The 22,108-nt window shown below is 41.8% G+C and overlaps 1 protein-coding gene across 3 annotated transcripts in view; it reads right to left on the reverse strand.

Annotated features, from left to right (window-relative positions):
• Window positions 1–21,799, reverse strand: part of STAM (signal transducing adaptor molecule) — a 62,867-nt gene extending 41,068 nt beyond the window's left edge. Inside the window, exon 1 of one of the 3 annotated variants that reach the window (XM_005308131.5) lies at window positions 21,105–21,799. In XM_005308131.5, the coding sequence (XP_005308188.1) occupies window positions 21,105–21,144 (40 nt within the window). In that variant the 5' untranslated portion in view covers window positions 21,145–21,799. The remainder of the gene's footprint in view (window positions 1–21,104) is intronic. The other 2 variants (XM_065583030.1, XM_042857420.2) reach the window with 2 other exon arrangements.
• Window positions 21,800–22,108: the final 309 nt, after the last annotated feature.

Raw genomic sequence — 22,108 nt, forward strand, 5'->3', positions numbered from 1 at the left:
GCCGCTTCAGGTAAGGGCTGCCCAGATCCTGCACCCCTGACCCCCACGCCCCAACCACCTGCCCCAGCCCTGATTGTCCTCCAAACCCTTAGATCCCACCCCAGAGCACCCTCCTGCACCTCAAGCCCCTCATACCCAGCCGCACCCCAGAGTCTGCACCCCTAGCCAGAGCCCTCATTCCCCCTATGCACCCCAATCCGCGCCCCAGGCGGCCCTCCATACCATTTCCACACCGAGATGTGGCCCTCAGGCCAAAAAGTTTGCCCACCCCTGAGTTATTAGATGCACTCTGTACATATTGGAGATATACATATTACCACTATCTTGAAACTGCAACAAATACGACACAAATACTTGTATCGTTATCTCTTTTACAAACGAGAAATGAGACTCTCAGTCTGTGTATCATTCTCCTCCACACTGCTCCCACACCACCATTTCCTCCCTTCTTGCATATTTAACTCTTCTTCCTTATACAATTTAGGATTCTCCCCATGTTCAAAGCACTGTACAATTGCCCTTATTAACTGTTCATACACCCTATGGTCTTCCCAAACTTCTCTCCTCCTTGTTCTGACTTTTACCATTCCCAACTTTGTTACTTCTTTAGAAGTCTCCTAATTAACATGTGCCAAATATCCTCCCTCATCTCCTTAAAGTCATTTTTCCAAAACTACTTGGCACCCTTAAGCTTATTAGTGAAAAAAATCCGCACACAGTTAAAGAAATCATTGAGTCTTTAGCCTGAAAAGTTGGCAGTCCATTTGTTTAGTATTTTTATCCTTCTGAAAAACACTAATATATACTAACACTCCCATTATATACTCCATAATCCTCAATATTAAGGCTAACCAACCATGGAAAATTTCAGAAAAGCAAAAGGGATAGACAATTTAAACCTACTCTTTACATCACCACCAGCTTCCCCCAAATACACTGCTAAACATACCCAAGATAAAAAAAAAAAAAAAAAACCACTCTCCATCCAGGATCTTACGCATATATTTACATCCTGAAGAAAGTAGAGGCACCAATGTCCTATACACTGGACAGGTGTTTTCAAACCTTCTGAGGGCCAACATATACGAAAAAATAAATCTGAAACGTGTAAAACCTAAAACCACTCAAATGTGCAGCACCTCACTCAGAAGTATGATTTAATCATTACCAGATGCCTCCAAGCTCAACATGCACATAAAGGCATTTCATTTTTATGCATAGTGCAAATAAAACCTGTTACAATACTTCTAAAACACAGAGTACAAACTTGATTACCCAAATGTCATGGGAGACAGGTTTCTGATAATCTAGAGAATCTTCAATGTAACTACCAGATGCTGGGATCAATACTTTTATTTTGGATAATTAAGTTCGAACCACAGTATTAAAAAGCCAATCCTTAGAGATACATAGTATATCCTGGAATGAGTAAATTGATCGAGAGCATTTATGAGAGAAAAATACATACTAGTGATGTGTCAGTGAGTGGATCTGTACAGACATGACACAAAAATGCAGACCGATAACCGTTATATTCTAGTAATTATAAGAAGTGATTAATCAGTTGTAAACAGTGCAATAACTATATATTAAAGATGGTAAGGTAACAAATTGTTTAGTCATGCCATAATCAAGTTATGATATTTAATTTGATTTTTATGAGATTTTTCTTTTCCCATTCAGGCACCTGTCCCATTTATTCAAATTGAGATGTGCTGCTCTTTTCCCCACCTACCACTGATCCTGTCTGGATACCATAAGCATGCAGTTCACTCCCCACATGGCCATTGTGAAGTGAACTGTTATTAGTGTTACCACAGTCACAGAAACACATCAGCATCCAACCTGGAAATCCCAAAAATGGGGCAAGTGGAAGGGCACAGAGTGTAGCCTGTTTGTGGGGAGATACAACGCTGTTTAATTATTGTACAGCGTTCAAATACCATGGTGGAAGATTCCTTACAAACACATTGGGGGGTGAAGAAAACAGATAAATAGGGAGAGAAATTAGAAGTAAACATATGTAATAAAAATGGGCATGAGTAGTTGCCTCTTGCTTGCTATTGTTTTTAATACTCAGAATCTTCAATAAACATCTCTTCACAAAACAATTGCATTTTTTCTTTTTTTGTGTGTGGCAAAATTTGATTCCTTCCATCCCACCCATCTCCATGCCATTTAAATAAAAGAGCAGACTTCAGCATGGCAATGGGTTGTTTACTTCCCAATGAGTGAAAAGCACATGTGCTGACAACTTTGACAGCAGTAACAATCTGGAATCAAGTTTTAGTAGTTGCAAACTACACAGTAAGAGAATTAAAGGATTCATAGCAATGGTTTCAGGGGGCCACAAGACTGCAGAAACCCCTCAATTCCCTCTCTCCATCCTCCCTCCTAGTTATATTCTGCATTTTAGTTTTCAGTGAGAAAATCACGTATCAGAGCTCTTGTTCCTGAGAAGTACTGCCTGCATTAGCAGATATATGACTGTGACTAAAAGTCAGACCACGTACGGAGAATTAATTCACCTCTAGATTATTGGCTCAAAAATCAGTCCAGATCTATGTTTATCTTGGTTGTCAATGTGAAATGAGATCAACCCGAAGTCAACAGATGTCCATATCACAAAAAACAGTTTCAACAGGGGTGTGGTAAGAGGGTAGTCCTGCCTCCCTCGGTTGTCTCTCTAGATGTTGAAGCATACCACCACTTTCCCATACCAACTCCACGATAGCCAGTCCCAAGGCTGGTTGAAAAAGGAAGAGAGAGTTGGCATCAGGCTGGCAGTTGTCCATAAAAACTTTCCATAAACTGACACTGAGTCCTCAAATGAATAGGTATTCTAGAAATGACGCACAGTGCCCTACCGAAATGTTGTGGAAAGTAGGCGAGCACTACAGTACAATTTTGGATGCATGCAGTTAAAGAAGCTAGCCTAGAAATGTTAGATCAGACTGGCAAGTAGGAATGCCGGCACACTAACTGGAGCTGGCAGAGATGCTGAAGAGGATGAAAGTACAGATAGCATGCATCCATGAAACAAAATGTAAAGCAGAGAAGACCAAAGACACTGGAGAAAGATACAAAATAATTTACGGTACTGTGAGGCCTCCAACTCAAGAAACAGAATAGGCAGAGCTCTTGATAGTAAAATAAAGGAAAGAACGATGACAGTAAATAGAATCAAAAACTGGATAATGATGAGCCAGTTGTCTTTTGCATGTGGCTGGCTAAATATAATTAACAAATATTTCCCAGTCTGGCTGTGGTGAGGATGGGAAGACAAGTTTTTGGGAAATATTAAGACACTGCTCTTCAGAAAATTCCAGAAAACATTAATGGTGCCAATTTAAATGGACATGTTAGGGAGTTTTCTAAAGAGAAGATGAGGTCGGCACCACGTGTAGGAGGAGTAGATAAATTTGGGGATTTTATGGTCACAAATGTATTGGAGAGTGCTAAACAAGTTATGGATGAATCAAAAAGGAAAAGCCTTTCCTTCAGAAAAGAAACTCGATGGGTGGAGCAAAGAAGTACAAGTTATAAAAGAGAAAGAAGTTTAAATGCTGGCAAAGAAGTAGGAGCAAATGCGACCTGGAGGAACACAAGGATGTAAAGAAAATGGCCAGGAATTTAGTTGCCAAAGCAAAAGTAAAGATCTTTGAGGAACTTTATGCAAGACTAGGAGCAAAGGACGGGGGGGGGGGGGGGAAATGTATAGAGTGGTACTCCGTCCTATGCTTTCACCAAAGATAAAAAGGAAGTGAGGTCCACCAAAGACTAAACTGGTATGGGGTTGACTGATCATAGTTGCATGAAGGATCAATGGAAAAATATTTTGAACAGCTTTTAAATTAAGAAAACCCAAGACTGCAATGCAACTCAATACAAATTTATGGAAAATAAATCCTGTCAAAATAATCTGATACCTTTTTTGATGAGATTAAAAGTTTGGTTCGTAAAGGTAATACTGTTAATGTAATTGTGACACACTGTACCTCAAAATAGCACTCTATAACCCACAGATTTATCATTCATATATGATTGTGATATTTCATACAAAGCATGATATCTAAAGGTATCTTATGAAAGGTCATGAATCTGCTGAAACCTGTTGTTCTATCCAAATATATACAACATTAGTGTGTACAAAGTTATGAGATTTTTGTTATATGGTTGTTACTGAAATATGTTATAAGTTTGAGAGTCTCTACTACTAGGTGATGAACCACTCCCAGGAGGGTGTTAAACAACCATTAATCAGCAGGGGACTTGTAATCAAGGGAGTTACAATTCAATGACAGTTGCAAAAGCACCACACAATGGAGACTGCTCAGCACTATGACTCAGTTACACAAGACCATGCCAGGGGGATTACTCAAGCTAATGATTCAGCAAAGCCCACCAGGACATGTCTGGGCAAGCGTCTTCTAGGCACATAGAATAAAGACATAAAATAGGGTACCGTAGCATCATGCTTTTGCCTTTCTCCTCCCCCCGCCTACACTGGAAGCAACAAGAACACTGAGAAGATTGACTTCAACTGAGGAGACTGCTCCAGGCTTAAGGGAGAGGCCTGTGTATTAAGAAAAATTGCTTGATCTAAATACTGTCTAATAGAATAAGGTTTAAGATTTAGATGGTGTATTTATCTTTTATTTTCTTTGGTAACTATTATTGTCCTTTTATGCCTACCACTTATCACTTAAAAATCTATCTTTCTGTAGTTAATAAATCTGTTTTATACTTTTCCTAAAACAGTGTATTTTGCTTGAAATGCTTGGGAAATCTCAGCTCAGTTTACAAAGGCTATTGCATGTCCTCTCCACATTGAGGGAGGGGCGGACTGGGTAATACACTTACACTGGTCACAGCTCTGGGGTGTAGGGTTGGGGAGCTCAGAGGAATTGGTTAGTGCCTTTCTCTGGGCGATTCATAAGTGGCTTTGGGCGCATTCATGCAAGCTAACTGAGTGCTGTTGTGCTGAGTGACAAAAGAGCCTGGATGGGGTTTGCTGCTTGTCACTAGCAAAGCATTGTGAGAGACAGCCCAGGCTGGAGAGTTAAGGGGTCACAGCAGTACCCAAGTTCCAGGCTGCACACCGGGAATCCCATCACAGTAATATACTTATACTTCTGTAAGGCATTTGACTTAGTACCACACAACATTTTGATTAAAAAACTAGGAAAATGTGAAATTAACATGACACACATTAAATGGATTAAGAACAGGCTAACTGTTAGGTCTCCAAATGCAAAAGTCAACAAGCTCGTATATTTCCAGTGGGGTCCCTCATGGACCTATTCTTGTCCTATGCTATTTAACACTGATAACGACTTGAAAGAAAACAATATCAGTCATAAAGGCTGCAGATGACAGAAAAATCAGGGGATTGGTAAATAATGAAGAGGACCGGTCACAGATTCAGAACAATCTGGATTGCTTGGTAAACTTCACACACGCAAACAATACAAGTTTTAATATGGCTTAAATTCAATGTATACATCTAGGACCAAAGAATATAGGTTATGTTTACAGGATGGAGGACTCCATCCTGGAAAGCAGAAACTCTCAGAGAGATTTGGGGGCCGTGGTGGATAATCAGCTGAACATGAGCTCCCAGTGTGACACTGTGGCCAAAAGACCTAATACAACCCTGGAATGCATAAACAGGGGAATCCAAATAGGAGTAGAGAGGTTATTTTACCTCTCTATTTGGCACCGGTGCAACCACCACTGGAATACTATGTCTAGTTCTGGTATTCACAATTCAAGAAAGCTGTTGATAAACTGGAGAGGGCTCAGAGAAGAGCCACAAGAATGATTAAAGGATTAGAAAACATGCCTTACAGCTATCAACTCAAAGAGCTCAATCTATTTAGCTTAACAAAGAACTGGTGACTTGATTACAGTCTATAAATATCTAGATGGGGAACAAATATTTAATAATGGGCTCGTCAGTCTAGAAGAGAGGTGTATAAACACGATCCTTTGGCTGGAAGCTGAAACGAGATAAATTCAGATGGGAAATAAGGTATACATTTTAACAGTGAGAATAATTAACCATTGGAACAATTTACCAAAGGTTGTGGTGGATCCACTATCACTGGCCATTTATAAATCAAAATAGAATTTTTTTCTAAAAAATATACCCTAGAAAGTATCTGGGGGAAGTTCTAATGGCCTATGTTATACAGGAGGTGAGACTGTATAAGGATTATCACAATGATCCCTTCTAGACTTGGAATCTATGACTTCAAAATGAACGTTGGTGTAGTAGAGCCTATTGCACCAGATGGAAGTGGCAAATGTTGTAAAAGAAATTAAAAATAATAAAGGACCTAGGCCCAGATGGAATCCCTACAGATGCATGGAGAAACTTTGGAAAAGAAGGCATCCATTTGCTGACTCCCTCTTCAATCATGAGATGGGGAAAAGATACCAAACACATGGAGGAAAAGTATATTTATGGCAATATGCAAGAGAAAAGGTGGTGCTGGAAACTGTACAAATTATAGAGATATAAAACTGGTGGACAGAGTCATAGATAAGACATTAAGAAGTGAAGTACATATTAGCGCAAAACAATATGGATTCATGCTAGGAAGGTCAACAATAGATGCTGGTTTTGCACTGAGGCAGCTAGTGGAAAGATTTAGAAAGAAAAGGAAAAAAGATTAACTTGGTGCCGATTCATCTGGATAAGGTCTTTGATCGAGTTCCAAGGGCAGTCATCTGGTGGTGGATGAGGAAAAAATGGTACCAGAACTTTATGTGTGGCTTGTTCAAGCCATCTACGTAGGTACAATGTCAACAGTCAGAACTTCTAGTGGTGAAACAAATGAACTATCGGTAAAAGAGTGCATCAAAGATCAGCAGTGAGGTCTTTCTTATTTATCCTCATCCTGGATACCGCCACAAGGAATATACAGAAGAAGGCATCTTGGAGCATGTTGTTTGCAGATGATATCATTATATGCAGTAGGAGAAAGATAGTCTAGAAAAGGATCTTGATAAATGGAGAGATGTGTTGGAGAGACATAGGTTCAAAATAAGCAGAGGAAAAACAGAGTATTTGGTATGTAAGATCAATAATGTGAACACTGAAGAATGATCTTTGAAACGAGATGGGCAGACAATAATAAAAATGGAAAATTTCAAGTATCTTGGTTCCAGAATCCTGGAAAACTGGAAGATAAAATAAAAGTTTGGATTATAAATGCCTGGCTCAAATGAAGAAAATTAAGTGAGAGGTATGTGACAGGAAAATATCAGTAAGATTAAAAGAGAAAGTCTATGTAATGGTGGCCTGTCCAGTTTTAATGTAGGACACTGAATGATGGGCAACAAGGAACAAACATGAACAAGTGATCTGTTCCATAGACATGCAAACGCTGAGATGGATGAGTGGAGTAAGCAAGAAAGACCACATGAGGAACATGTATGTTAGAGACATGTTCCAAGTAATACCCATAAATGAAAAAAAATGAGGGTGTGCAGGCTCATATGGTTTGGACAGATAAAGTGCAGACCTGACAACCATGTGGGTAAAAGTATAACACATCAAGATGGAAGAAAAAAAGCAGAGTCCAACCCAGAAGCAGCAGTGATATCTTACAGGAACACGTGTTAGCATGTGGCGGTATAGAGGATATGGCACTGAACAGAGCACTTTGGAGGGAGAGGACTCAGAGCAGATCCCATTTGATGTGATTAATGCAAAGAAGACGATGTCCATCATTTGCCGATGCTATTATTTTTCTGAACAGAGCTTTCAGTGCTATCTGAAAGCTTTCACAAGAACCAATCTCACTCTCTCTGTATACATAAGAGAAAGATTAGTTCTTATAAAATAGCTTTTTTATATATATATATATATATATATACATATATATATATATATATATATATATATATATATATATATATATATATACATATATATATACATACACACATATACATATATATATATATACATACACACACATACATATATATATATACATACACACACACACACACACACACACACATATATACACACACACACTTATTTATTTATTTTTATATATGTATAATACACACACTTTTGAAATATATACACTTTGGAATAACACGAGATTAACATACTCGATAATACAAAAATATAATACTGGGTGTTTGGGCTTATAAAGTTTATGGCAACATATTTGTTCTGCCAGTTGTTTATACATTTTCCCTTACACCAGCCTTTACACCCAATAGTTTGAGACCACTAAAAATTCTTCAGCATGTTACATAATTACTACTTATTTTTCTCACCAGCTCATTCCAGAATCCAACAATGCCATTTATTAGTAAATCAAAGGGGTAACTACACAGTTGCAAGGCCACTACTAATTTAAATTTATGAAACAAACAGTTTCAGATTGGCCAAGTGCTAAACAAAATATAGCACAGAACAAACTTACTTGCAGATTTGACTCCAATATTTCTAAAAGACCCCTTGTTAAGAATAAAAGTCACACTAGTTCTTTTTCCTAGCACTAACCAACCTGAAAAATATTTACAGCAAGGGATTGGCAATGGAATACAGAATCATCTTCAGTTAAATTATTCTGATGAGTAGAAACTACAGGCCACCACCACATTGGGGCTGTTCAGAGTAGACTCTCTGACATTGGGCAGTTTAAAGTAAGGATGGTATCTCAGTCAACACAGCACTAATGACTGAATTACCTCCATAACTCTGGGGGTGGTATCTCCAATGCAATTTAGAGACATTGGCAACATAAAGAAGCTTGGAGGGCAGCTGCTAATGCTGCATCAGTTCTGTGTATAGAAGACATGATTTGCACTAAACTCACTTAAAACAATGTCTTCACTTATTCCACCACGTTTCAAAAAAGTTATAACACTTACAGCCAAGACAACTCAAGTTCCGCCATTAGATTAATCTAAATTAGTCTCAGTTTAACAGCTGCTGGCACTCAGACAACCTGGGAATATCTCATTTCTATAAACCACTATGATATCTTGACACAAAAAAGGCCTCTGATATTGTAAATATAAATCTCTATTTTGAAGTCTTGGGTGAGAAGTAGGGGAGTAAAGAGAAAGTATCCAAAGTCATTTTTAAATTCAAGTTGTTTGTCTTCTGCTTCTGTGATTGCAAATCATTATCGGTCACAGCAATGTTACCTCTTCACTGCTACTCATATCCCCTGTACTGCCATTGTTATGAAATCATCATCAAGCTATTGGCTACCAAGATAAGATCTGACAACATTTTGGAACCAAGAGTTTGGAAACCATCACTATACTTATATAGTACACTCCTTTCCCTTTATCTTGTCTATTTAAATATAAGCATTTTGGGACAAGGACTGTATTACTCTGTATTCTCTGTATTTGTACAGTGCCTAGCACAATGGAGTCCCATTCTCAGATGGCCACTGGGCACTATCATAATAATGTCCAAAAACCTTTCAGTAAAGCAAGTGGGAGTTGTGGTATCAGAGTATAGGTCACTACATATTTCCAACAAACTCCACAGACTCATGCAGTTGACCTTTGGTATCATCCACATGAAATACTCTAGTATAAGCCTCTCTCCTACCTTTTGAATAATGTTTCTCCTTCCTTTCATAACTAAATGTTTTCAAGGGTCCTGTTTATTGAGACAAACAACCTTATTTAACCTAGTTACACTGACCACCAACAGATCCCTTTACCCTTTTTTACCCCATTTTCACAATAATCTAGCACACCCATTCACCATGTTGTGTGCTAGTTCTAATGAGATGACTTTACCAACTCTAGTCCATGGAGTAAGTGACTTGCAAGAAAGCACTGAAATTCAAAATTGAACTCTAGGACTGTCACTGTGATTAACTATCATTTCTTCTCTGTAACTGTATTAATCATTGCGGCACTAAGGACATTCCAAAACAGACAAGAGACCAGCAGTCAGGATGCAGTGACAGAAACTCTTACATGCCTGAACTCCAGTAAGATAAAAAAGCAATGACAACTTATTCCTGGACATAAAGATATGAATAGGGACTTGGACTGAACATACAGCTGTGTTCCCTGAAAGCTGTGTGGTTGGGCGGCCACCCAGGAGAGATTCAAGTGCTGTGCAGTTGACTAGCAGAGCCACGCATATCCAGCCAGCAGCGTGTGTTCAGGTGCCTCCCCCCGACCCCCCCGCTGCTTTGCAGCCACGTTGCTCCTGCAGCTGCTCCCAGGACCCTCCTGCTGGCTGTGCAGAGCGTGGGGGGGGAGGGGGAGGAAGGAGGGTGCTGATGTCAGGGTGTCCCTCTTCCCCTCCCCCAGCCCCTGTACCCCATCTCCACAGAGCAGGGTAGAGGGGACAGGGCTCAGGACTCACAGCAGCTCTGAGGTCTGAACGAGCCTTCAGGTGAGTGAGTGCCTTAAAGAAACAGCACACGGTTTCTCAGAAACTTCCCCAGCAGCCAGTACACACATTCTCTGTCTCTCTCTTGCGTGCGTGCGTGCACACACACACACACACACACAGTCTCTTCCCCTCCCTCCTGCCCATGTACCCCATCTCCGCAGAGCGGGGGAGGGCGGACATGGTGCAGTAGGAGGAGAGCTTTCATTGAGTACCTTAAAGAGACAGCGGATGGGCATCTCTCAGAAACTTCCCCAGCAGCCAGCACACATACTGTCTATGTCTCTCTCTCTCTCTCTCTCTCTCTCTCTCTCTCTCTCTCACACACACACACACACCTGTTGTTGTTGTTACTTCTTGGTACTTCCTGCAATGCACACATATTCTATGTAATTTTATTCTTTTAGTGTTTTATTTTAGTTTTTTACTGGTCTATGCATTTCATAATTTTTACTTCTCTCTTACATTTAAATTTAATTCTTTGAGTAGTGAGTTCTAAACTGCCTAACGTGCCCTGGCTGGAGTAATTATCCCTATTCTTAACTTTTTAAAAATATATATTAAATCTAGGTTTTTCGTTTCTACTGGTGGCACACATCCGCACTTTACCTTGATGCACATAACAAAATGTATTCCACACATAGGTGGAAAAAATTAGAGGGAACACTGAGTATAAGAAGCACAAATTAAGGGGCAAGATTCAAACACTGGACTGGTTCAGGCAGAAGAACAGGGAGCCAATGTAGCACTATTTCTGAACAAGAAAGAAAGGAAAAAAAGTTATAATTTTAAAATTTCAATGGACAGAAGAATCAAGTTGAGAGCACGTTCCTATGGCTACAAATACTGGTAATCATAATACACTACTACTTACTGGATCCTACTCTCCAGCTCCCTCATCCATGTCCCATGCACTCCATCCCTCCCAATATACCTTCAAATGACATCTCTGAAATGGAGGTTGTCAACCACCACATCATCTTTTGCAGTTGCAACAGAGGTGTAAAATTTCCACTCTCCTGTGGATACCAATCCATCTGGTGACGTGTCCGACGTAGCGGCTCTCCTCCTTCCTTTTCCTGCTTTGCCTGTGAACATGCCTGATAGTATGAGTGGTGGAATCGAGTCACTCTGATTGGTGACTAGTGTGTTCACAGAAAGATGTTATTCTCTACTTAGGGTCTCAAGTAATTGCGCTCTTTTTTAAATTCATCCTTCTCATCACCTCATCATTCATACTTTTGGTTGTCCAGCTAATTTGAGCATCCTTCTTTCAACTTCACAGAAGCCTTCGAAAGTTGTTGAATGTATTTTCTGCAAGCTATATCCTTCTCTTGATTTCTTCACGTATCTTTCGTCCAATGTTATTTAAACTCCCTAAATAGGAAGAACTATATAGTTGTTTCACCACCTGACCACGAGATCTAGGTGCTACCTACCTTGTACACTGCTGTGTTTACTTATTGTCATACTTCTTATCTTCCTAACATTGATCGTCATTTCACATTTCTTGTTGGCATTATTCACAGCAATAAGCATTTTCTGAAGTTCTTCCCTACTCAAAGTTATGCAAACTAGGTCATCGGTGTATCTCATGTTGTTGATGTATACACCATTAACCTGTTTGCCCCTTGGCATCTTCTAAGCTTTCCTTGATTATACCTACCATATACACATATGTTGAATAGTTATGAAGATTGGATGCAATGCTGGTGTACAAATTTATTGATGCTGCAATACTCGGATATTTCAGTTTGTTCAGACCACTGCTTTCTGTCTGGCTTTTTATTAACTGTAGATCTTGGAAATCAATATCACATTCTTTAAAAATATGTATCATCTTGTCAAGCTGCATTTTATCAAATGCCTACTCAAAATCTATAATGCACATACACATTTCCCTTTACACTTCTATCGCACACTCATATATGATCCTCAGGGCAAAACTGCCTTCCTTGTGCCTATTCTTGAGTGGAAACCAAACCAACTTCTGCTAATTCTTGTCTCGAGTTGTTGATGCATCCATGTGCCAATGATTTTCAACAAATCTTTCAGTGTGATGAAGCTTACAGTCTGATGCTGTTCACTTTCTCTACCGTTATTAATCTTTGGTAGAGGAATGAAGATGGATCTTTCATTGTGGGAACTAGAAAGAGCACTACAAAGTAAGGGAAAGCAGCTGGGGAGGTTGAAATGCTATAATTCCTGAATGGAGATTCAAAAACTTACCAGCTAAAACTAGACAGATAGACAGACACTCACTTCTGGATGACTTCCCAATAAGTGTACTTTGTAAAACAGTACAACACTCTGTTGGCCTTTTTATTGAGAATATATTACCTAGATTTGCAACTGCAGCTGGTCTGAATGTTTGTTTATAAATCAGACTCTGGAAAAAGGACAATTAACACTTCAAGCATACTGTTTAATGTCAATAAATCATTAATTCACTCATCCATAAACTTACTCCCCATAACTAATACAAGTCATTACTTAATCATGATAAAAAATAAATGCCTGAGATCATCAATAGTAAAATCCACCACCACACGTATAAAAAAGCCTCTAAGAACTCCTTGCCATAAAACCTCCAAAACAACATGAAATTTCTCTAGCAACATACATTAGAGCAAAGAGCAGTTGTAGTTTGGGCAGCAAGCACACTAGTATGCTATGCTAATTTAAGTTAGCAGCCTCAAGTGCAACACCTTGTCCAAACTCCTGGCTCCTCACTCTATTGTTCACTAAGGACCTCACTTTTACATCCATCTATTATGCAAAATGCAGCACATTGATATAGTTGCTGCACTAGTAACTAAACTGTCAGGGTAAGTCGGATATCACCATCTTGCTTTCAATCTCCCAAAAACCACACTCCACTACCATCTTGCAGCTACCAAATGTAGAGTTGAATCTGCATCTCTCAGGAATGGAGCAAAAATTGATATTAGGGTCCTTCAGAAAATGAATAAGGATAAAGACATAAATGTCAAATGTTTTACATTGGGATAGAGTCCCCCGCTGTACAAGTCCAGAATTTTGTTTCCTTAAATTCTGGCATCATGCACTTTGCCTAGCCACCCTGTGTACGCATACAGGAATTTCCCACAGTGATTTACTACGGCTTGCGTCTGCACTGAGTAGTACTCTTTTCTGTTAAAGTACTCCTGAATTTGTTGGTGGTGGAGGTTCACGCAGATCAAAAAATGAGCATTTAGATTCTATCAAGAGATATTGCACACTTTGGGAATCAGAACAGTTTAAATCATAAAAATGTAGGACTGCAAGGGACCTCATTAGGTCACCTTGTCCAGTCCTCTGCACTGAAGCAGGGCTAAGGATTATCTCCAGACCATCCCTCACAGGTGTTTATCTAACTTGTTCTTAAAAACTTCCAGTGATGTCAGTGATGGTTAACTAGCCTCACAGTTAGGAGGTTTTTCCTAATGTCTAACCTAAATCTCCCTTGCTGCAATTTAAGCCCATTACTTGCTTACTGTCCTCGGTGGGTAAGGAGAACAGTATATCACCCTCTCTTTATAACAAACTTTTACGTACTTGAAGTCTTATGTCCCCCCTCAGCTGTCCCTTTTACAGACTAAACAAACACAGGTGTTTCGATCTTTCCTCATAAACCATGTTTTCTAGACCTTTAATTTTTTTTCTCGCCTCTGAACTTTCTCCAATTTGTCCAGATCCTTCCCAAAATGTGGTACTCAGAACCGGATGCAGTATTCCAGCTGAAACCTTATCAGTGCTGAGTAGAGTGGAAGAATTACTTCTCATGTCTTGCTTACAACACTCCTGCTAATATATCCAGAATGGTGTTTGCTTTTTTTTGCAACAGCAGTACATTGTTGATTCATACTTAGTTTATGATTCACTATAACCTCTAGATCCTTTTTCTGCAGTACTCCTTCCTCAGTAGCCATTTCCCATTTTGTATTGATGCAATTTATTATTCCTTCCTAAGCATAGTATTTTGCTTTTATCCTTATTGAATTTTATCCTATTTATTTCAGATAGTTTGTCAAGATCATTTTGAATTCTAATGCTGTCTTCTTAAGTGCTTGCAATCCCTCTTGGCTTGGTATTGTCTGCAGACTTTATTAGTGTACCCTCTGTGCCAGTGGTTCCCAAACTTGTTCCGCCGCTTGTGCAGGGAAAGCGGCGTGGGTCGAGGGACATACTGGCCGCCACTACTAGCAGCTCCCATTGGCCTGGAGCAGCGAACTGCGGCCACTGGGAGCCATGATTGGCCAATGGGGTCTGCGGGAAGCGGCGTGGGTCGAGGGACATACTGGCCGCCACTACTAGCAGCTCCCATTGGCCTGGAGCAGCAAACCGCGGCCACTGGGAACCGCGATTGGCCGAACCTGCGAACGCGGCAGATAAACAAACCAGCCTGGCCCGCCAGGGGCTTTCCCTGCACAAGCGGCGGAACAAGTTTGGGAACTACCTCTCTATGCCATTACCCAAATCATTGACGAAGATACTAAATAGAATCAGACCCAGGACAGCTCCCTGAGGGACTCCCCTCGATATGCCCTTTCAACTTGACTGTGAACCAAGTGAACAACTTGATTGTGAACTCTCGGAGTACAGCTTTACAACCAGTGGTCTGGTCTCCCACCTCCTCCCCCTCCCCCGCATAGTAGGTGTGCCTAAGCTATATTTCCCTAGTTTGCTTGTGAGAAGGTCATGTGAGAGAGCATCAGAAGCCTTACTAAAATCAAGATATCTAATATCTGCTGCTTCCCCCTATATCCACAAGGCCCATTACCCTGTCAAAGAAGTATATGGCATGACATGATTGGTTCTTGAGAAATCCATGTTGACTGTTACTTATCAGCTTATTTTCTTCTAGGTGTTTACAAATTGACCTATTATTTGCTCCATTATCTTTCCAGGTACCAAAATTAAGCTGACTTGTCTCTAATTACCTGGGTTGTCCTTATTCCGCTTTTTATAGCTAGGTACTATATTTGACCCTTTCCAGTCCTCAGGTATATCTCCCATCCTCCAAGAGTTCTCAAAGATAATTGCTAATGGCTCAAAGATCTCTTCAGCCAGCTCCTTAAGTATTCTAGAATGTTTTTCATCAGGCCTTGCTGATTTGCAGATATCTAACTTATCTAAATAATTCTTACCCTGTTCTTTCCCTAGTTAGGTTCAGCCCAAAACTCATTTACACTGATGTTCACTATGTTAGTCATTCGATCACTACTAATCTTTTTGGTGGAAACTGAAACAAAAAAGGGGCATTTAATACACTGGCCACTGCCGTCTTTTCTCTTATCGCCTTTCCCTCCTTGTTAAGTAATGGGCCTACTCTGTCCTTGGTCTTCCTCTTGCTTCTAATATATTTGTAAAATGTTTTCTTGTTACCCTTTATGTCCCTAGCTAATTTAATTTGGGGTAGGGGGTTGCTTTTGGGGGTGGGAGAGGTTTTGTTTTTGTCCTTAGCCTTTCTAATTTATTTCCTATATGCACGTGTTACTGTTTTTATATTCATCCTTTGTAATTTGACCTAGTTTCCTCTTTTGTATGACTCTTTTTTGAGTTTCCGGACACTGAAGAGTTCTTCATTAATCAGGATGGTCTTTTACCATACTTTCTATCTTTTCTTCGCATTGGGATAGTTGGTTCTTGTGCCCTTAATATATCTTTTAAAAAACTGTCAACTCTCCTGCTCACTTTTTTCCCTTAGACTTGCTTCCCATGGGACCTTACCTTCCAATTCCCTGAATTTGCTAATGCCTGTCTTCCTGAAGTCTATTGTTCTTACTCTGCTGTTTTCCCTCCTACCATTTCTTATAATCATGAACTCTATCATTTCATGATCATTTTCATCAAAGCTGCCTTCCACTTTCAAATTTTCAACCAGTTCCTCTCTCTTTGTCAGAATCAGATCTAGAACAGTTTCTCTCTGTTGCATTCTCACCTTCTGTAATAAAAACCTGTCTCTAGTGCATTCCAAGAACTTACTGAATAGCCTGTGCCCTGCTGTATTATTTCCCAACAGACATCTGCCGGGATTTCAGCAAGGTATTTGATACAGTTCCACATGGGAAATTATTAAATTGGAGAAGATGGAGATTAATATGAGAACTGAAAGGTGGCTAAGGAACTGGTTAAAGGGAGACAACAAGTTATACTGAAAGGTGAACTGTCAGGCTGGATGAAGGTTACTAGTAGAGTTCTTCAGTGATCAGTCTTGGAAACTATCTTATTTAACATTTTTATTAATGATTTTGGCACTAAAGTGGAGTATGTTAATAAAATTTGTGGATTACACAAAGTTGAGAGGTACTGCAAATATTAAGGAGGACTGGAATATCATACAAGAAGATCTGGATGACTTTGAAAACTAGAGTAATAGAGATGGGATGAAATTTAATAGTGCAAAATGCAAGGTCACGCACTTTGGGATTAAAAAGAATTTTTGCTATAAAATGGGGATCAATTAGAAGTGACAAAGAAGGAGAAAGACCAGGGTGTATTGGATGATCACAGGATGACTATGAGCTGCTAACGTGATGCAACTGTGAAAAAAGCTAATGCAATCCTAGGATACATCATGTGAGGTATTTCCAGTAGAAAGACAGGGAAGTGTTAGTTCCATTGTTCAAGGCACTGGTGAGACCTCATCGGGAATACTATGTGCAATTCTGGGCTCCCATGTTTAAGAAAGATGAATTTAATTTGGAAGGGGTGCAGAGAAGGGGCTACTAGGATGATCATAGGAATTGAAAACCTACCTTTGAGAGGAAACTCAAAGAGCTTGGCTTGTTTAGCCTGACCAAAAGAACGTTGAGGGGAGATAGGATTGTTCTGTATACATACATGAGAGGGATAAATGCCAGGAAGGGAAAGTAGTTAAAGTTAATCAACAGTGTTAACAAGAACAAATGGCTATAAACTGGCCATGAACAACATTAGGCTTGAAATTAGATGGTTTCTGACCATCAAAGGAGTGAAGTTCTGGAACAGCCTTCCCAAGGGAGTAGTAGGGGCAAAAAACTTAACTGGCTTCAAGACTGAGCTTGATAAATTTATGGAGAGGAAGGTATGATGAGACTGCCTACAACAGCATGCAGCCAATCTGCATCTGCTAGTAGCAATATATCCAACAGCTAATGATGGGACACTAGCTGGGGAGGACTCTGAGAATTCTTTCCCAGGTGCCTGGCTGCCCACATGTTCAGGGTCTAGCTGATTGACATATTTGGGGTTGGAAAGGAATTTCCTCCCAGGTCAGATTGGCAGAAACCCAGGGGGGAAGGTTTGCCTTTCCCTGCAGCATGAGGTACGGGTCACTTGCAGGTTAAACTAGTGTAAAAAGTGGATTCTCTGTAACTCAAAGTCTTTAAATCATTATTTGAGCACTTTAGTAACTCAGCCAGAGGTTATGGGTCAATTACAGGAGGGGGTGGGTGAGGTTCTGTGGCCTGCAATGCATAGGAGGTCAGGCTAGATGATTAGGATGGTCTCTTCTGGCCTTAAAGTTTATGAGTAGTCTTGGTAGTTGAAGTCCCCCATCACCACCAAGACCTGTGCTTTGGACGATTCCTTGTGCTTAAGTAAATTTGTGAGTCACCTGTAAGGTCAAACTTAATCACAGGATGTCAGTAATGCCTGACACAAGGTGTGCTCCCTAGCATCATCTTCACTGCCTGACTAGAGCATGCCACAAACATGTGATGCTCTACACCAGCAGTTCTCAAACTGTGGGTCAGGACCCCAAAGTGGGTCGTTAACCCACTTTAATGGGGTCGCCAGGGCTGGCTTTAGACTTGCTGGGGCCTGGGGCTGAAGCCAAAGCCAAAGCCCCACTGCCTGGGGCCAAAGCCCGAGACCTACGGCCCCACGGCTGAAGCCCGGCCCCACGGCTGAAGCCCAGCCCGTGGAGCTCAGGCTTTAGCCCCCCAACCTGGAGCAGTGGGACTTGGGTGGAGTCAGGCTTTGGTCCCCCTTCCTCGGGTCGTGTAGTAATTTTTGTTACCAGAAGGGGATCGCAATGCAATGAAGTTTGAGAACCCCTGCTCTACACCAACAGAGCAAGTGGGCAAATAATGAGGCTGCTATAATGAGGCACTCTCTTGTTAACAGGATGTATGCTCTTTCCCGTTGATCACGGATGGCATTTAGAAATCAAGGAGCTTACCAGCAAGCACCTGGATGACAAAAGTCCAGCACCAGATAATATGTTGCAGGCATGTGAAAAGTCAAACAGGGAGGTATTCCTGTCTTGCTGTTGGGTTTTCCTGCACAGGCTTGTGTAAGTGTCAGAAGTGTGAGAACATTGACAAAAAAGCTGCTGAACCTGTCATTCACAATGACAATGTGTCCAACAAGAGAGATTTTGAAAGCAGACGGTCAGAGTGGGAAATAAAAATGTATTTTACTCAGGGAATAAGTACTACAGCGCCAACAGCAATAAATAGTTCAAAATGAACACTAGATTTGAATAAGAAAATAAAATGTTGATTTATATAGATAATCACATCAGTTCATACCAGTCCAGATAAGTTGTCACAGTCTTAAAAATATTTAAGAAATAAATGTCATATACAAGAGAATTCCAGTAAAAAGGTTTGTGTTTTTCTTTTCTCAGTGCTGTTGCTGAGAAAAATATACTAGCTGACAAATAAAATAGTAATATTTTAGGTATTTGCATAGAAAAATGTATCAAATGTATTAAATTTATCATTTATCATTAAATGTAACAGTGAGGCTGGCGTACAAACACTTCTCTTAAGGGAAAATAGCAAAACAGTCCAGCCTACAGTAAAGGGTTAGTATTGCCATGAAAAACAAATTATGGGGTCGGGCAATACTTGCTATCAAAAGACAGACGTGGTAATTTACTGCACATTATCTGTTAGACTGATGATTGTAGAAAATATTGATGCATAAAACATCCCAGGAGGGCAAGAATTTTTAGTTCTTTCATATATTTTATTGCCCATAAATAATTTTCACTCAAATTGGCTATTTGCAATATTTTTTTCTTGTGTGTGACTTCTACGTTTTTCAGTCCATTCAGTTCTGCCTTTAATACCACTTCCATATACATTTCTATCATTTTCAGACAATTTGGGCCTTTAAAGGGCAAATATTAACGAAGTTATGGACAAGAACCCTTTGTCAGTATAGTGTCAAATTGGTAACTTTGGACGCGCCATGACAGAAAAATCCAGGGCCTCTTGGGGAGAACTTTTAACAGGTCTTTCAGGCTATTGGCTATATAAATCTGCAGAGAGTATGTAGTGCCCCGCCAAGCTCATTTTCTAAACACAATAATTGGTATTATTGCACTGATTTAGTTATCAACAATTCAATTATCCAGTGCAGAGATTCTTAAACCGTGGTCTGTGAAACATTTGCTGTGGTTCCCAGAAAGCTGACCAATTATATGGTGCAGGTGTCTGGGGATATGGGAGAGTTAATGGGAGCACTGGATTTAAAGTCATACTAATATATACTAAATGAATCATCAATTTGTAGTTTATAACTCCTAAACACAAAAAGTGATGAGTACTGAAGAAACTTGATCCCAGAAACATATTTCATATTTTAATAGCACAGGGTTTTTAGATCATGAGTGGCTTGACTTGCTTATCAAAATAAGATGAACCAGAGATCTCTACCTTTAAACCTAGGTCACTGACAAACTTTTAAAGACAATTACATTAATCGCCTTTATGTTAACTTCTCTGTGCAACACAGTACTGAAAAATTTGAAGCTTATCACTGATAAGAAACCAACTACACACAACAATCAAATGGGCAGGCAGAAAATAACTTCAGATCATTAATATGTAACTTTACATTTTGGCAGAAACAAGAATAATTTAGGTCAAGTATAAAAGGCACACATTTCCTCTCCCTTCCATTTAGGCATGGAATAAGGAGGAAAATAGATCATAACTGAAGAGGTAAGTTTCTCTTTAGTGATTACCTCTAAAAGCATCGCTTACACTCTCTCTCTGGGGAGATAGATAATTGTGCTGTGTGTGCTTGTCTCTCTAGGTGGGAATTTTACGTTGTGTGTGTTTCAATAAGACATTCAGAACCACAGATTTTTTTGCAGTTTCCTTCCAATGCAGCCCCTGTGACAAGTATTTTATTAGTCAGGCCAGAGGCCTTGGTGCCTCTGTACAGCAGCATATGCACAGATGGCACCCATAATAACCAACCGAAGGAGCTGTTTGAATCACGTCAGGCAGACACCAACTCCTCATTGTCCACAGGGCTCTGACCAGTGAGCATTTCCATCCCCTTTGTGTGCGTGTCTCTGTCCTCCGTGACGGAGTGCGGCTCCTGAGAGCGCAGTGGCACTGTAGGCAAGGCTCAGCACAGCCCACCCGCATGCCTACCCCTTGGTCCCAGCTGTCTCTGCCCCTCCCCCAGACAACAAAGCCAGGAACAACGGGGGCTCGCGCGGGGTGGGCAGGCAAAACAAGTTTGAGGCGAAGAGCTGGGGCCAACTCAGAGCGTGGGGAAGGGGCGGACCAGAGCTGATGGTGACAGACCCGGGCGGGGGGGGGGGACAGACAGGGCAGACAACAGAGTGGGGAGGGCCCGCACCAGGGGGCAGGCGGGGAGAGCGTCTGGTACCAGACAGCAGGGGCCGGGGGGGGGGGGGCTGCCTGGCAGCAGGGGCCGGGCCGGGGCCGCTTGTGTCGGTGCCACTTACCCACATCCTGGTCAAAGGGGTTGGTGGCGAAGAGCGGCATCTCGGGTCCGCGCGCTGGGGGTGGGGAACAGCCTCACCCTCCCCTCCCGGTCGCGGGGTACGGTGTAGCGTGTGAATACGATGGAGGGGCGGGGGGGGGGCTTGGCAGCGGCCTTAGCTCCTCCTCCCTGTCAGGACACAACTCAGGAGCCGCCTCTCCGTGATCGCAGAGCATGCTGGGAAAAATAGGGTTGCCGATTCCAGTGCCTGACCCGAAGACTCCTTTCAGCACAGGCACAAAGGGCTGGGAGGGGCTCTTCCCTCCCGCTGTACGTTAAACCCGGTACTTTCATTGCCACTATCTCCCCAGGATGGGTCGTTGGATGGGGCACTGGGTCGGCCAGCAGAGGAGGCCCCTCAGGCGCTCTCAGGCCAGCTATGCCCCTGACAGTCGGTGACTGACACACACACACACCCCTCCCGTCAGACTGAAGCGAGGGGGAGCCGGGACGTTACACCTGCTGGCAGGTGGCCCAGGCAGGGGCGCCTTGCAGCGGGACAGTCCCACGCGGGGGGTGCTGTCCCTTTAAGGCGTCGGGAGGGAGAGGGGCTCGTCCCCCACCCACTGGCGGCTCCCGGGCCTTGCGCCCCTGCGGCCTCCCCCGCGGCACCTGCTCCCAGGCCCCGCGTTTCCAGGGGGGCAGCTCCCGCATCTTAGCGGCAACGGCGGGGGCCCCGTGACTGCTGATGCTGACGTGATTTGCACGAGGGATGGGGTCACGAGGCTGGCCCGGGCACTGCCCTTTGTACCACATGGCTGCATGGTTACAGCTGCGTGCTGTGGGTGGAGGGAGCAGCAGCTCCAGAGCCGACGGCCTGGCAGATGAGGGGCCCCTGGCAGCCTCGGCCCCTGAGCTCCCCTCCCCAGCTGCCTGGCTTTGGATGCCCGCTGCTCCACCGTCCCTGCCCCAAACTTCGTAGCTGTGACTAATTCCCTCCCTTCACAGCCCCAGGCCCCAGCTTCG

This window comes from Chrysemys picta, chromosome 2 (assembly GCF_011386835.1).
Source record: "Chrysemys picta bellii isolate R12L10 chromosome 2, ASM1138683v2, whole genome shotgun sequence".
Taxonomy (NCBI): domain Eukaryota; kingdom Metazoa; phylum Chordata; order Testudines; family Emydidae; genus Chrysemys; species Chrysemys picta.